The 16,587-nt window shown below is 45.9% G+C and overlaps 1 protein-coding gene across 1 annotated transcript in view; it reads right to left on the bottom strand.

The window, feature by feature from the left end:
- BMP6 (bone morphogenetic protein 6) overlaps positions 1 to 3,424 on the bottom strand; it is a 146,099-nt gene extending 142,675 nt beyond the window's left edge. The window contains exon 1 of the mRNA XM_087437966.1: positions 1,962 to 3,424. Within this exon, the coding sequence (XP_087294092.1) occupies positions 1,962 to 2,604 (643 nt within the window). The 5' untranslated portion in view covers positions 2,605 to 3,424. The remainder of the gene's footprint in view (positions 1 to 1,961) is intronic.
- Positions 3,425 to 16,587: the final 13,163 nt, after the last annotated feature.

Here is a 16,587-nt window from a genome sequence, read left to right as displayed (position 1 = left end):
TAAAAAAAAAAAAAAAATGCCAGAGCCCACCCTCAAAGATTCTGACTCAACTGCTATTGCTCTGGGGAGCAAAACCAGCATCCCTTAGCTCTTCAGGTGCCCACAGGTGATGCTAATGGGCAGCCAAGATTGAGAACTCAGGTCCACACCCAGGAACTGTTTTCCAGAGACTATAACATGACTCTCCATGAAGAAGCCATAAGGGCTACTCTTCCTGCACTTTGTCCAGATTGGGACTACCCCAAGCGGCAATAAAACATTTCCCCAAGGCTCTCAGGAAACTTGGGGGAGGGGGCAGGTGAAGGAGAGGGCAAGAGGTGAAACTTACTAAGCCAGAAGAAGCATTGATGCTCGAGTAAGGACTAGCGCTGGCCCTGTGCACCACCCCACCAAACTTTATTGACTGGCATGAGAATTTCCTTAGAATGCTTCCTGGAGATGGCTCCACCTTGGATTTGGTTCCAATAAATTGTGAAAATTCTTGTCCAGTCAGAACCTCTGGCACTGCAAGTTGCAAGATTGGCAGGCCTTGAGCCTTCACTCCCTGTGAGATTCTGTTTCATGAATTTCCCAGGGGGATTTCTGAACCACTTGGATGCCAATCCTGCTCCACATCCTCCCGGACCTCCCCCCCTTGCCCGCACTCCCCCTCTCTTCCCCCAAAGCTGAGTGGAGCTGGGAATCATCGCATAGATATACTTGTAAAGAACTCGCCGAAACATGGGAATCATTTACATTTACATGGGAATCATTCAAGTAAATAATGTCCTTAAGTGACGGACAGACGTCTTTGACGTTGCTTGGGGACGTGTGTGCGACTTTGGCAAGTGTCTGCCAACACACTTTGGAGCCCGGGCAGAGCCACGCGTCTCACACGGGAAAGGAAGTCCACGGAGACCCACCCCACAGTGCTGCGAACCCCACTAGGGGCGTGGCTCCTGCACCCCCATTCCTCCCCCCAGCGAACGCGTCCCCTACATCGCTTTGTCTACGCTAAACTGAGTCAGCTTATGAATGAAGAGTAACACAAATCGGAAGCATTGATTCTGAAAAAACGTCTTCCTTACACCGTTCTCATTTCCAGATGAGAAAACTCGGGGGGGAAAAGGCTCTGTGACTCTGTCTGGGTTTGCCACAGAACATTTGTGGCGGAGCCCGATTTAGCCGCCCTTGAATTTCCATTCTGTTGCCTGGCAACCGGTTCAGACCAGCTCAGCGCCCAACCCCGGCCCCTAACCCGCACCCTTCCTCTGCCCGTAAAGTTGGGCAGTGCTGATCAAAAGTTGAGCCTTTGGGGGCACTGGCCAAAGGCATGTCAGCGAAGGGACTGGATAGGTTACCCCAACAGGGCTCGGGATCCGGCCCCAAACCCGCGCGAGTCCCCCCTGGCCCGGACTGGCGCACCTTGCTCTACAACCTTCCTCCCCCAATTCCACGGATACAACTTAACACAATCACGTCACGTTTCCAAAGTTCTCAGCTGCTGTCGGATTCCCTAAAAGTCCGGGTGGGAAAACGCCCTCAGAGCGTTAAGGGTGCAAAAGAAACCAGTCAGGAGGGGAAAGAGTGTGGAAGAGCCGCCTCCTTCCCAGCTGGCCACACACTCGGGCCGGACTTTTCTGCCACAGTCAAGCTAACGTGGCGCGAGCCGGGCACTGTTGGGAAAAGCACGGAACTGCTCCGGGCGCCCGCAAAGACGCGCCCCCCAGGCGCCGCACCCCGGAGCCCCGCGCCCGGGTCCGCCCACCGCCTCCTGCGGCCGCAGCGCGCAGCCCGGCCCGCGGCGCCGAGGACCGCACGTGCCGCCCACCGCCGCGCAGGTGGCAGGAGCGCAGCCCGCCTGTCCTCGCGTCCCCGCTGCGCCAGGAGCTCCTCCACTCTCATCCCACGCCCCCGCCCCGGGCCCGGGAAACTGGAGGGAGGGGGGCTGTTCTCGTCATTACGCTACCCCAAATCCTTACCCAGGTTCACAAAGCTCATGACCATGTCGGCGTCGTTGAGGAAGGCGCTGTCCTGCGCGCTAGTCAGTGGGGACGCGCCGCCGCCGCCAGGTCCGGGAGCCAGGAGGCTCTTGCGGTTGAGGGGGTGCGCGGTTCCGGGGGGCGGCTGCCGGGGCTGGGACGAGCCGGTTCCTCCGCTGGGCCCGGGCTGCCCCCTGTCCTCGTCCGACGTCCCGTCCTCGTCGCCGTCGTCGGCGGACAGGGCGTTGTACAGATCCAGCATGAAGAGGGGCGCGGACTTCAGCCGCCCGGGAGGGGGCTCCCCGCGAGGCTGCTGCTGCGGGAGCGCAGGGGGCTGCAGCTGCTGGAGGCCGTGCAGGGGCCGGGGCCGGTGCGGGAGCCCCAGCACTGACAGGATCTCCTTCTGCATCTCCCGCTTCTCATGCGTCTTGAGCCGCCGATAGAGGAAGCCGGAGGAGGACGACTGCGGCGGCGGCGGCGGCGCCTCCGCGTGGCCCGGGCTCCCGCCGTCCGCCAGCAGCGCCCCCCCGCCGGTGGCGGCGGCGGCAGGCAGGGACGGCCGTAGCGGCGGGGGCCCGCAGCAGCTGCACAGCAGCCCCCACCACCAGCACAGCCACTGCGCCCTCCGCGCCAGCCCCGGCATCCCCGCCAGACCGGGCTGGCCCCGCGGGCCCCGGGAGGCGTGGAGCGGCGGAGCGAGGCCGGCGCGGCCGCTGTGGCCCTTGGCGTGAACAGCCCCCGCCACCTCTCGGCGGGCTCGCTTCCCCTTCCTGGCCCTCAGTCCTTATCTCTCATGGTCCTCTGGGGCGCCCCTAATTGCCCAGGCTGGAGGGGAGACGAAGGGGGCGATCACCGGGAGAACCCCTTGGAGGGGAGGCGGGGGAGCCCCACACTCCCGCGCAGGTCTCTAGAGGCGCAAGGTCCAGGCCAGGTGCGTCCGAGTCTGGGCTGCGCTACAGCCAGCGCCTTAGCCCCCGAGCGGGTCACGGCGCGGTCACCCACGGGCCTCACTGCCTGCGCACGTGCGCTGCCCCGCGCCCTCCCGGGCGGCTGAGTGGGACCCGGGATGGCAGGGAAGCGGGGCCGCTCACCAGCTGGGGGGGATGCCCGGCATCATCCCGCGCACGCCTTTCCTTGGCTCGCACGGCCGCCGTTTAGTTTATACCGGCCGTAGGGCCCAGGCTGTGGCGACAAAGCGTTCCGAGATGCCAATCTTCTCTGCGAGGGTTAACTTTCTTCTCGCTCACAAACTCCGCGCCCCTCCGCCCTCGGGCACTGTCGCTCCCCCTCAAAATCTCCGCTCTCCGCTCGACTCCCCAAGCGGAGGCGGCAAGGATCTTGCTTTCCGTTCAGTGCTCGCCCGGCCGCCCTGCAAACCCTGCTCGCAGAGGGGATGGGAGGGAAGGGGACCGGTGCACGGAGCAGTGGCCGCGGCGTCGGCGCCGGAATTCGCAGTCTCCCGCCTCTCTACTCTGCGCTCCCCGCAGCGGCCAACGTGGGCTTTCTGGTGCGCGTCTCGCTCAGGTACAGCACTGCAGCCCCCGGGACTCCCCGCCCTCCTGGGTAACGGACAGGCTGGCAGCCAATGGAGAGGCGCGTCTCGCCTGTATTTAAATAGGCCCGCCCCCTTCTTTCACCCTCCCTCTCCCCGGAGGCGTCGCCTCGGCCGCGCGTAGGTTTCAAGTACAGAGAATTCCTGGAGCCACCCGAGGAGCTGCGAGGTAGCAAAGGTAAAGGGGTCATCACTAGTAAGAACGACCTGACCAACACCCCACATAATCACATAAAAGGCCTAAATTGATGCTCTAACTAAATATAGGTAAAATCAGCTATTAAATCAATGCCACCTGAATTAATTGAGGAAGAACAGAAAAATGATAGTTTTCCCATTCCTTCCTCAGTTTCTCTTATTGATGTAACATAGGCGTTTAGCGGACACGTGGCTTTCAAAGGCAGCTGCTGGAAGTTGGGACACACCCTCCGAGAAGCTGCTCACAAACCCACAGAGAGGGCAAAATGTAAGCCAGAGCCAGCGTCCTAAGGGTTTGGGGCCAAATATTTTGACTTATCTCTTCACTGAGGTTCTGACTTGGCTTCTTAAGCTAACACCCAAAAGAAAGAGGGTGTAATCAGACAATATAATAGAAAAGCCACCCCCTACCTTCTTGGAAATGTTTTAATGCTTCTCCAGCTTGTCTGTTAATGTTGCATTTTAATATATTGAAATACAATAGAGCTTATATGAAGCAAGATAAATAAAACTTAAGGAGAGATGGTATAGATAATTCCAGTAACAGTAGGGGCTTGGCATGTTCCCATTCCGGATAATAATAGACAGGGCCCTGAAACTCAGGTGGCTGTGAGCCTCAGACAAGATCAAGCGTGTAAAACACATGTTACAGTCTCACAGCAGGCACACTTCTCAAGGACACTGTCCCCTCTACCCAAACAACAACAACACCATCTGCCATGCAGGACACAAATTCATTTGCACTTAGACTCTCCAAGAATGCCCAGTAATCTGTGGATCCTGGAAGCAAATTCACTTAAAACATTAGGATCTTTTACCTGGTGAAAAGTGTGTGGATTAGAAAACCAACCTGCAGTTTGCTGACCTGGCAGTCTTAGTTCGCGGGGTCCACGGCGTCTGTGAGCCAGTCCAGATAGACATAGACCATGAGGTTCACAGACTTATGAGTTCACAGGGTTTCTGCTGATCCAGATCTTATAAACATTTCTATCTTATTTCAAAGAATCTGTTTTGCATGGGTCAGAGTCTTTACCTCCCACCATCCACTGGATTGCTCTTTCTAGTTCTGTCTTGGCATAGTGGTCATTTAGGGCAGTCTTTAATTCTACAAATGTCCCATAGCCGTTGATCCCAGGCAAGACAACTTCAGGAACACTGCAGGCCAGGGATTCTTTTCATCTGAAAATAGAATACATCACTACTTGGTCTGGGGTGCCAGGACCTTTAGAATTCAAAAGCCTCTGTCACTTCTTTCTTCTGTATGGGACTTGTTATGAGCATAAAATCATTGCAGTGCATGAAATCACTGAAGCTAAGAGCTCTGATCAGAAGATCTGAAATCTCAGCAAGTATATGTGGGCTTCCTGCCAAGGGCCTCTTCCTTTCTCAAACCTAGTCACACCTTCCTCTTAAGACTTCTACTGAGACACAAGCAGAGTAAAAGTAGCTCCAGCCTATAAGGGCAGTAGAGAAAGCTATGACCCATCTATTGTATATGCACCTGTTGTGTACGCATATTTGATCTAGTGGAGAACACACACACACACATACCATCTTCCCCTTATCTTAGATACTTGGTTAGAGGTAGATGGACCTATATGGTCTGGGTCTAAAATGGCACTTGGTGATTCATTATCCATTAAACATCTGAGCAGCAACCCTTATTCAGGTCTGCCATAGGCTGCCCAGACCCACCAAGATAGACTCTCAGTTCTTGTCATATGGCGCTAGAAAAAGGGGGTGCTAAGTGTGCCTCCAGATGATGAACTCCAGAGCACACGACTCTCTTAAGAGCCAGAAGGAAAATATGTGAAATGAAATGTGACAGTGATAATATGGACAGTGACATTCAACTGAGGGCCACAAAAGAGGATGAGTTCTCCTTGTGTCCCCACCATTCCCTACAAGTGCACATATTTGCTGGGAAACATTCAGAAACACCCTTGGATTGGGTATGGGGTCAAAGGGGATAAAGAGGTGCAGTTCTAAAATTTTTATAACCTCAAAATTGAGACCACTGCTTTTCCAAGGAACCCCAGGTGGATAAGAACCCTTAACTACCACTTCACCCACTCCCTGCTTCTCTGACCCCTTCCCAGTACTCCCCAGAAGTCTTAGGACAGGCAGCTGGACAACATCCAGATGTGATTCAGGATGGACTGAAGGGAGAGGAGCGGGTCTGGCTTTGGAGTCAGCTGAGACCTGTGAACAGACTGGAGAAAACCAGAGGTAACTTCGCCCCCTGCAGGACACCAAAATATTACAGGCTCTTTGTCTGCGTGCCTGGACAACCTTCATTAAGTTCTCTGTACGTGTCTCCAAAACATCTGGGTGGAAAGAAGAGGAATTCGGTCAAGAAGCCGGATGTGGGAGCCAATCCATATCAAACATCTGGTCACTTGGCTGACATTTCATGCAGATGGCCTTCAGTTTCTGGAAATAGGTGGCCTGTTCCACTCCCGCACGCTTAGTGAAGGAATGAGGAACCCTCATAAAGCACAGGTTTGTCCCATACCTCTGGTGATCCTGGGGCTAGGGTGAGAATCCTGCCCCCAAGTGTTTATTAATGCACGGGGTAATTCACACAACAAATTCTTTCAAACAGCAGCCATCCTTGTTCCTTTTATATTATGAGGATTTGTTATATGTTTATAACACAGATGGCCAAATAATTTCTATTTTTAAAAGATGCTGTTTATTAACTTATATTAAATATTCCATACTCTACACTTTCCTTTGAATTATATTAGCAATAAACTGCAATGGAAGTCTTTGATTTTATACTAAGTCATATATTGGCCCCTTTCAACTGACTTTGCTGAGGATGTAAGTAGCTGCTTTTAGAATTAGTTTAACATAAAAGTGTCATAAGCTTTGCTGCTCTTGTTTTGGGAAGCCTGGGGTCTGGTCGCCTTGAATCCTTGGGAAACTCCACTTAAAATACTACAATTTTATATAGAATAAGAATGTAAGGATTGGAGTATTTCTTAATATTAATTTCTACATATAATAATTTGCTCAAATTTTAAAAATATCAATTTGGAGTTGAGTGAAAAGGAAATATGTTAAGTAAATGTTTACAGAGTATGCGAAATGAAAAATTGAGAGTTAAATAAATATTGCTTCTGAAAGCTACACCTGTAAGGCAGCCTTCAAAATACGTGTCTCATCCAAAAGTCTGTGGTAACATTACATTCACTCACACTTTCCTCTCACTGTCAACTATTCAAAAATGCTGGGCATTCACACTTCAAAATATCATTCGGGCCATCATATTTTCCTACTCATGAAGGACATCTGGTGGCAAAGCGAAAAACTAATACATAAATCTGTTTCCAGAGATTTTTTCCACACTGTAACCCAAATGGCAAATCTGTTACTTGTGTATGCTTCAAACTTTTCACACAAGCTCAGATCTCGATCATCCTAGGTTTTAGTCTGTCTTCATAATGTTAAGCAAGGGAGTCTTTAGAAACATCCAGATGATTCGTTTTTGAGATTTTCATTGGATAATTGACATGTGCAGATTGTCTTACTGTTGTTTTTTTTTTTTTTTTGCTGAACAAAACAATGCTTACCACATTTCCATGACTAGTTCTACTATCCCTGAAGAGTTTTGTTCCAAGAAATCATTGCACACAGCTCCACTGGGTAGTGCCTGAGGCTCCATAGCCTGTGCTGGTCTCTGAGCTTCATTCCATTCTGTGGCCCCCTCTATACCCCATGTCCTGGATGTGTCTCTTGTGTCAACCACAAGGTTCCATGAAAATACGACATTATCATGCTGCCAATCGCTTAACTAGCAGAGCTGTAACCAGAACCACACTGACTGGGTAAAAGCAGGTTAAAATCAAAGTCGAGGCCATCTTTTAAAGAAGATAAGAAAGTCTGAGAATATGTGTACCAATGGAAAGGCAGATGTTGATACTAATTACCCAGTGTGCCTTCATTCATTCAACAAATATTTGAATGCCTACTATGTGCCAGGCAGTGTTCTAGGTTTTAGGATACCAAAGACAGATCCCTGCCCTCATGGATTCTAGAAGGGGGACTTGGACAATATATTAGAAAATATATTGTGTAGGCAGGATGTTGCCCCCCACCCGATGATTTTTGCCCCTGGCGTTATACTTGTGAATATGTTAACTTACATTGCAAAGGGGACTTTGCAGATGGAATTGAGGTTGCTACACAGGTGATCTTAAATGGGAAGATTATCCGGATTATCTGAGTGGGTCCAATGTAATCACAAGGGTCCTTAAAAGCGGAGGAGGAAGGCAGAAGAGATACAGCAGCCTGAGAGAGACTCGACCTGCCTTTGCTGGCTGTGAAGGTGAAGGGGCCACAAGCCAGGGAATGCAGGTGGCCTCTAGAAGCTGAGAACAAACCTCAGCTGACAGCCATCAAGAATACAGTGACCCTAGTCTTAATTATGAATTCTGTCAGCAACCTGAATGAGCCTAGAAGCTGATTCTCGCCCAGACTCCAGGTAAGAACCCTGGGCAGCTGAACACCTTGATTTCAGCCTAGTGGGACCAGAGCAGAGAAAGCCTCCAAGCCTCTGGGACTTCCGCCCTACAGAACTGTGAGATAATATGTTTGTGTTGTTATAAGCCACTAACTTTGTGGTATTTTGTTTCGCAACAACAGGAAACTAATATGTACATAGTATGGTGATACACGCTGCGGAGAAAAATCAGACAAGGAAGGTGGTAGGGAGTGTGTGGATGGTCAGGAAGGCAATACTTGAGTACAGACCTGACAGAGCAATGAGAGCCAGCCCTGAGGGTATCTGGAGACAGAGCTTCCTAGTAGTGCAAAGGCCCTGAGGCAGGGGCATGCTCGGTGAGTTTGAGGAAGAGCAAGGAGGCCATTGAGGCTACAGCAGAGGAGATGAGAGGGGATAGTAGTAGGAAATTTTATCAGAATGCTAAGGAGGGTGGAAATTGGGGGCCAAGGTGGCATGGGACCCTGGTCATCCTTGTAAACACTTCAGGTTTTAAAAAGCATAAAATGGCACAGCAACATGGATAAATCTCACAAACATAATGTTGAAGAAAAGACACCAGACGTGAAAGAGCACATAATGCAACTCCATTTATATAAAATTCAAAAGCAGACTAATCTAGAAGTCAGGTCAGTGGTTACCTTTGTAGAGAAGAGTAGGAGTAATGACTGGAGGAAACCCAGGGCGGGCCCCAAGACTTGGTCTATTCCACCACCTGGGTGGTAGCTACACAGGAGTGGTCAGTTTTAATAATTCATTGAGTGCTACACATATGATTTGTACACTTTTCTGCATGTATATTATATTGCAGTAAAAAAGTCGATTAAAAAACTGTTAAGTAAAGGACCACCACCAACAACAACGAAAAGCGTGAGACAGGAGGGTCATCAGATGGTTTTGAGCAGAGTGACATGAGCTGATTTAAATTTTAACAGAATCTCTCAGGCCACTGTGTTGAGAACAGACTGCAGAGTTGCCAGGGCAGAATCAGGAACACCAGTTTAAAAACTCTTGTTAATGTTAAGGCAGGAGATGATGGTGGCTCATAGGGGACCTCAAATGGAAGCAGCAGAGAGAGAAAAGTGGTTGGATTCTGGACGCATTTTGAAGGCAAACTCCAATGCCAAGAGGATGCACTAATTGCACATAAAAACAAGTCATGTCAACAACTTCTTTCCCTGTATAGGGCTGGCAAAGCATGGTTTCCATCACTGCACAAAACTTGGGGTAGTACTGTGAATTTGCTGTGAATTGAGGAAAACAGTGTTGGTGCCCAGGTGGTTGTGGGTTGATACAATAACAGTGACAAGGCGTGGCCTGAGGGGCTGTAGCCAACCCATAATCTTCATCAGCACCCATACTCAAAAGCCGCTCAAAGTAAGTGGAGTGCTTGCTACCCAAGAACAGCTTCAAGACACGTCCCCTGATAGCCTTCTGACAAGATTCCCTATGTAGTAATACAATAGCTCCATCTCTGAATATAAAACCTCTTCCAAGACATGAAGGTTGGCCACTAAGAGTTAATTTTTAAAAGAATCCTATAAAAGTGGTATCCAGGATGGAATATTGGAGAGGAAAAAAAAAGACAGAGAAAAGCTAATGGAGTCTGAATAAAGTATGGAGTTTAGTTAATAACAAGGTATCCATATTGGTTCATTAGTTGTGACAAATGTACCATAATAGTGTAAGATGTTAACAATTGGAGACACTGGGTGTGGGATACACAGGAAGTCTCTGTACAATCTTTGCAACTTTTCTGTAAATTGTAAATTATGCTAAAATAAAGTTTATTTTTTTAAAAAGTATTCTTCTAGCTTTAATTTTAGGATGTAATAATTAAAGCTCGGTTACCTTCTTTCCTGTAGAAAGTAATATGTGTCTTTATTCCATTCAGATTTAAAATAGTTAATGGTTCTATTCACATTTTTTCAGTCTATTTTCTCCGTTTTTCAGATTGGGTGAATTCTATCGTGGTGTCCTCCACTGTACTAGAGCCTATGCAGCAAGTTTTTTATTTCTGTAATTGTATTCTTTCCATTCTAAAACTTCCATTTGCTTCTTTTTTTATAACTTCTGTTTCTTTGCTGAGATTTTTTTTCCTTTTTCATTTGCTTCCAAAGGATTTGTAAGTGACTGTTGAAGCATTTTTATGACCGCTGCTTTTAAATCCTTGATGATATGGACAATATGGGATAATTCAACATCTGATTGCTCTCAGGATTGGTGTCAGTTGATTGTCTTTTCTCATTCTCAAGTTGGGATTTCCTTGGTTCTTTGTATGACAGGTGATATTTTTTATTGTATCCTGGACATTTTGTCTATTACATTAGGAATCTCTGGGTCCTATTTAAATCTTTTATTTTATCAGGCCGTTGTCCTGTTTAGGTTCAGCATGTAGGTCCTGGCCTACTTTTGTGGACCATGGTTCCAATGGCAATTGAATTTTCAGAGCCTTTGTAGTGTTAATTCGGTCTGCGTGGTTTATTTGGTGCTGTTTGGGTTCCCATCGTCCCTGCTAGTGCTGCCTGAAGGGACAGAAGGGTCTTCCCCAGTCCAGGCTGCCAAGTGTCTCTCAAGGTGAAGAGGTTCTCATGGAGTCAACTGTTAAACACCCACATGTTGATTATCTACTGTAAAATGTTAGTTCCAGGACTCTTCCTCCAATGACGGCATAGTGAGTATGGTCAGTCCTTCTCCTTGTTAATGACTACATGTTCATTAGCCAAATCTACTCCAATAAGATTCATATGGTATATTCTAGAAATAAGTAGAAACTTGTTTCTACTTATGTTGCTTGGGCTTTTGTATGGCATTATTTTCCCAAATTTCATATGGAGGCTACTGAATTGACTCTATTCACGAGTGAGCCTGGGTGGTGGGCAGGACATGCCACAGATAGCTAACTTTCAAGTCACTCCTCTGATATCCAGCCTGATGTGTGCAGGTGAGGATCTACCACCTCCCTTTCACCTTGCCCAAATCCAGACTGTAAGCTCTGTGGCACGCCAGCACTTAGCACCGTGCCTGGCACACGGTGAGATGCTGAATAAACATTTGAGTAATGATAGGATTTCATTGGTTAAGGTGGTGGGTGGAGAAAAAGAACACATAGGACACTTTCCTGTCACATACTTTCTCTACCTGAGAAGACCCCAAAACATAGAAAATTATGTGCATTTATAATAGTTAAACTAAATTGTAGCCAATGATAATAAATATTAAATTATTCACTAAATATAACCAAAATGTCAGGGCTTGAAAACTATCTTATTCTCTTCCTACACAGACATTAGCATGGGATAACAGAAACTAATTTTAGCAGTCCCCTCTACGACTTAAATGTGTATAAATCACACTCATAAAAATGAGACTTTCATACAGACATAAAACTAAAATTTGCCAATACACCTCAGAGTAAAATGTTATTTAAGGATTAGTAAAACATTTATTTTCCTAGCATGTGAATGGGACACTTGTTCTCATAATTTTCCTTCACGTCCCTCACCAGAACTGAATCTTCTGGCATCTGGAACAGATTCTTTCAAATGCATACGTCCACCTGTGTCAAATTTAGGCTCCCAGAATCAGTAAAAGACAGCTCTTCCAGACAACACCAGTAGGATGGTGCTCCTGTCAGCCGTGCACTTTGCTAAGGAAAGAAAGGGATCTGACCCTGTCATAAGAAAAGAGTTGAAGGGAAGTAAAAATGCTACTTATATTAAAATAATAAAATGATATTATTATCACCTACAAGTTTAGGGAAGTGCGTGTTTCATGTTAAGCATTTTACCATAATTACCTTTGCCCTGTGTCATTTTCGCTTACTTTTTAGCAGAGGAACTCGAGAAACATTCTTTTCAAGACTGCTCTGTTCTAGTTATACAAGATGAATACGTTCTAGAGAGCTGCTGTACACGAGAGTGCCTATAGTTAACCATACTGTTTTGTGCACTAAAAAATGTGTGGAGGAAGCCAACCCTGGTTAAAGTTCGGCATGCTCTGCTTCAGCGACCCGGGTTTGGTTCCTGGGCGTGGAACTACACCAGTTGTCTGTCGGTACCCATGCTGTGGCAGCAGCTCCCATAGAAGACCCAGAAGGACTTACAACTAGAATATATAACTACGTACTGGGGCTTTGGGGAGGAAAAAAAAAGAGAGACAGAGAGAGAAGACTGGCAACAGATGTTATCTCAGGGCAAATCTTTCCCAGCAAAAAAAAAAATGTGTTGAAGGTAGATCTCATGGTAAGTGTCCTCACCAAAAAAAAAAGAAGGACATAATGAAATTTTGGGGGTGATGGATATGTCTATTACCCTGATTGTGGTGATGGTTCCAGGGGTATATGCATATGTCCAAACTCACTGAATTGTATGCATTTAAATATGTGCAGCTTTTTGTATATCGATTGTACCTCAATAAAGCTGATTTTTAAAAAAGACTGCTATGTTCTTTTCTTTCCTCCTCTAAGTATGTTTCACTCAGCAAAATCTCAGGGCCTCGAAGTGGCACTCCCCAGAGAAGCTCAGACTTGGCAGTGCCACAGGTTCTGGGGAGCAGCTGGCAGAGCAGTCAGGGGCCTGCGTTTTGTCCCTCAGCCAGGAAGAGAGCTTCCTTCTTCTCACCCAAGGGCCAGAGCAGGCTGTTGTCAAGGACCCTCAGCATGTCATCTGGCACACACATGTCGAGCACCTGCTGGGTATACACCGGGCAACGTAAAGAGGGCGTTGGGTTTTAGTGATGAAAAGACAAGGTTCCTGCCCTCCAGGAGCTTGTGGTCTACTGTAGAGAACTTTCAACACGTCATGGCAACTGCTACAGTGGGGGTATGTAAAACTTACAAATGATATATAGGAGAAGGAGTCCCTGGGTCAGCCTGAAGGAATCTGGGAAGGTGCCCTGGGCTCAGAAAGTTGTTAAGGAGGCAGTTTTTGAGTTGAGACTTGGACCACGACTGTGAGATTGTTTGTTTACTTAAATATTTACTGAGTACTTAATATACTTAATATTTAAAATACTTAAATATTTACTGAGTACTGAGTGCTGGGTATACAAGTGTAGAAAGAGCAGACATGGGCTTTGTCCTTAAGAGGCTTACAGTCTAATGTGGTAGGCAATAAATAAACAAATGAATAAATCCATAACTACTAGTTTTGATAAACACATGAGCCAACCATGGGGAAAAAGTGAGGGAAAGCATTTCAAACTGAAGGAACAGCATGTGCAAAGGCCTGGAAACAACGAAGAACTCAGTATGCTTAAGAAAGTATGGAAATCAATGCAGCTGACACACAGTAAGTGTAGGGTAAATGCAACAACCTGAGGTTGAAAAGATAAGCAAAAGACATATCATACAAGATCTCAAAAAATTTAGATTTTGAAAGGATAAATGGACAACACCAAAGAGTTTTAACCAAGAGAAACACAGTCTGATACTGTATTTTACACTATTTAATTGGCTGCTTTGCAGAACATAAAAGCAGGAAGGCCAGTTAGGGACTACTGTAGCACACCAGGTGACAGAAGATGGTGGCTTAAATTAGGGTGGTATGGTAGAGGAGAACGAATGGATTGGACATATATTTGGAGGTAGGAAAATTATAGGACTTGGTGATAGATTGGTATGGGGCATTGAGGAAGAGGAGGAATCAAGGATTTATACTTGAGCAAACAAAGTGGCTGGTGGCTCCATTTATTGAGATGGGGAACTCTTGAGAGAAACAAGTTAGGGATACAGAAGTTGGAAAACAGAAATTCTAGTATAGATGTTAAGTTTGAAGTCCCTTTGAGATTTCCAAATAGAGTTACCAAGTAAGCAGTTAGAGAAACCACTCTATAGTTCAGAGAAGCATTGGCTGAATAAATTAATCTCAGGTTCATCTACATATAAGTGATATTTAAAACCTCAGGAATGGATGAAATCACTTATGGAAAGAGGGAGAGAAGGAAGACACAGAATTGAGCTCTGGGAAATACCAACATTTAGAGAGTGGATAGAAGAGAAGTCAACGAAAGAAACTGAAAAAGAATGACTAGACTGATTGGAAAATATATGTCACTATGAAAGTGTGGTGTCTTGAAAATCAGGAAAGAAGGAGAGAATGATCAACTCTGTTGAATGTAGTCAAGAACAGAGAAGTGCTCCTTGGATGCAGTAACATGGAAATCATTGGTAACTTTGCCAAAAATAATTTCAATGAAGTGATAGGAGCAGAAGCATGATTGATTAGGGCCAATGAGAGAATGGAAATTGAGGTGTAGAGAGACTGTGTAAAGGCAACTTCTTTACAAAAAAAAAAGTTTTTTGTAAAGGGGAGCAGAGAAATGAGATGGGAGCTTGAGGAAGACAAGAAGTCTAGGGACATTTTTATTTGTGATAAGGGAGGGCAGGAAGGAGGGCAATTCGTCAGTACTAACAAGAGGAAAAACAGGAGAAAATGGCTGAAGATGAAGAAGGTGTAAGATTTAGTTGCAAGAAGATAAAAGACAACTTATCATTTATTTTCCCAAAGAACAGGAGGCCGGGACATCAGGTGAGAGTGGGAGTTATGGATGGCAGACAGTAGAGAGAAGGGTATGGCATGAGGAGAGATGATTTGGGAGGAAGCCATTAAGATGGACCCCAATGAACCTCACCTCACGCTATTTGCGAACTTATGTAATCTCTTCCCCTTGAGTGTGGACCGGACTTACTACCTAATGTCTAATAAACAGAAAATGGCAGAAGTGATGGGATGTCCCTTCTGAGATTAGGTTATGACAGTAATGTGCCTTCCCTCTTAGACACTCTCTCTCTCACTCGTTCTGAAGGAAGCCAGCTGCCATGTTGTGAGCTGTCCTGTGGAGAGGCCCACCTTCCAAGGAACAGAGGGGTGCCTCTGTCCAACAGCCAGCTTGGAACTGAGGCCCTCAGTACAACAGTCCATGAGGATCTGAATCCTGCCAACAACCACATGAGTGAGCTTGGAAAGGATCTTTGTTCAGGTGATCCTTCAAACGAGACTGCAGCCCGAGCTGGCAGGTTGACTACAGGCTTATGAGAGACCTTGAGTCTGAGATTACCGGGTAAACTGCACCCAAATTCTTGACCCACAGATAATGTGAGAAAATAAATGTTTATTGTTTTAAGCTGCTATATTTAGGGGTGATTTGTTACACAGCAATAGAAAACTAATGCAGAGAAGAAAGCAAGGAACAGAAATCTTGAACAATAAGAAATAAAGTTAACTGGAGAATTATGGTTAGGATTGACAGTTTTAAATAACCAGTCTATGAAGAAGTCTCAACTCAGAGGGGTCAAAATGCAAAACGTTTTATATTTTTCTCCAATCTAATGCATTCAACTGTGCTCTCTCCAATCCCTATTGCCCATTCCTTAATACAGCTGGGGAAGATTGCATAACTTGCTACTCACTTTCTGTTGAAAAGCCCATATAGTTTAACACTGTAATGTCTTTATTAAAATGTCTGACTGAGATTTTGAAGGAGCACCCCAAGCCCATTGTTTGGTCCACAGCTTGGATAACCAGTGCTCTAAGCCTTATAATGTTTCACAAAGGATATCGTACAGACCACTGTAGCTCCTTGGCATATTCTTCAGAATTCTGCCAAAACAAAACAAAAAACATGCCATTTCTATTTTCTCTAGAATTCATTTAAAGTATAACTATAAGAAAAATATTTAACTGCATTATATAGTTTTATGTTTCTTCGTTCTTGATAATCTGCTTTTTAAAAACGGTGTGCCCCATCAGAAAATGGGGGGAATTGTTGAGTGTGATCGCTTCATGCATGAATGAGCAGCTTCAATCTGCTTACTGATGGATATGAATGTTTCTTAATTTATTATTGCCTTGATGTACATCTTGATTTGATGATCATTGATTTATATTAGGTATCTTGTTTAAAATTTCAACTTCTTTGATATTGTGTTCTTTTTCCTTTAATATTTCTAATGTTTAAATGGATATGAATATGTTTGGAATGATTTCTTGGATGAATTAATTTATTAATGAGACAATATTTCACTATGGTAGTTCAAGTTTGCAAAATATCTCGTGTGCTTCTGCTAGTGTTGTGTCAATTTTACAACTTAAATGTGGTCAGTATTTAAGAAAGTATGTGATAGTCTGACCTATAGAAACTCTCAAGCACTGGAATTACTGTTTTTATTTCCAAATATATTTTCTTGACTGCTAAAACTGTGTGTGTGTGTGTGTGTGCACACGCGCAATTTAAAGTTATTCTTCTCCCCCAACACCTTTTCCTATGCCAGCACCTTGAATTGGATAGAAGGGTGTGGTCTGGTTCTTAGACACATCTTCCCCCTCTCTCTCCTCGGGCTCCCTCCCCCAGGGATGAGAACCGGGAGA

This window comes from Ceratotherium simum, chromosome 13, assembly GCF_057802395.1.
Source record: "Ceratotherium simum simum isolate JZ-2026a chromosome 13, ASM5780239v1, whole genome shotgun sequence".
Lineage (NCBI taxonomy): Eukaryota > Metazoa > Chordata > Mammalia > Perissodactyla > Rhinocerotidae > Ceratotherium > Ceratotherium simum.
The sequence above is the reverse complement of the archived record's forward strand: the minus strand, read 5'-3'. Positions and strand labels throughout refer to the sequence as shown.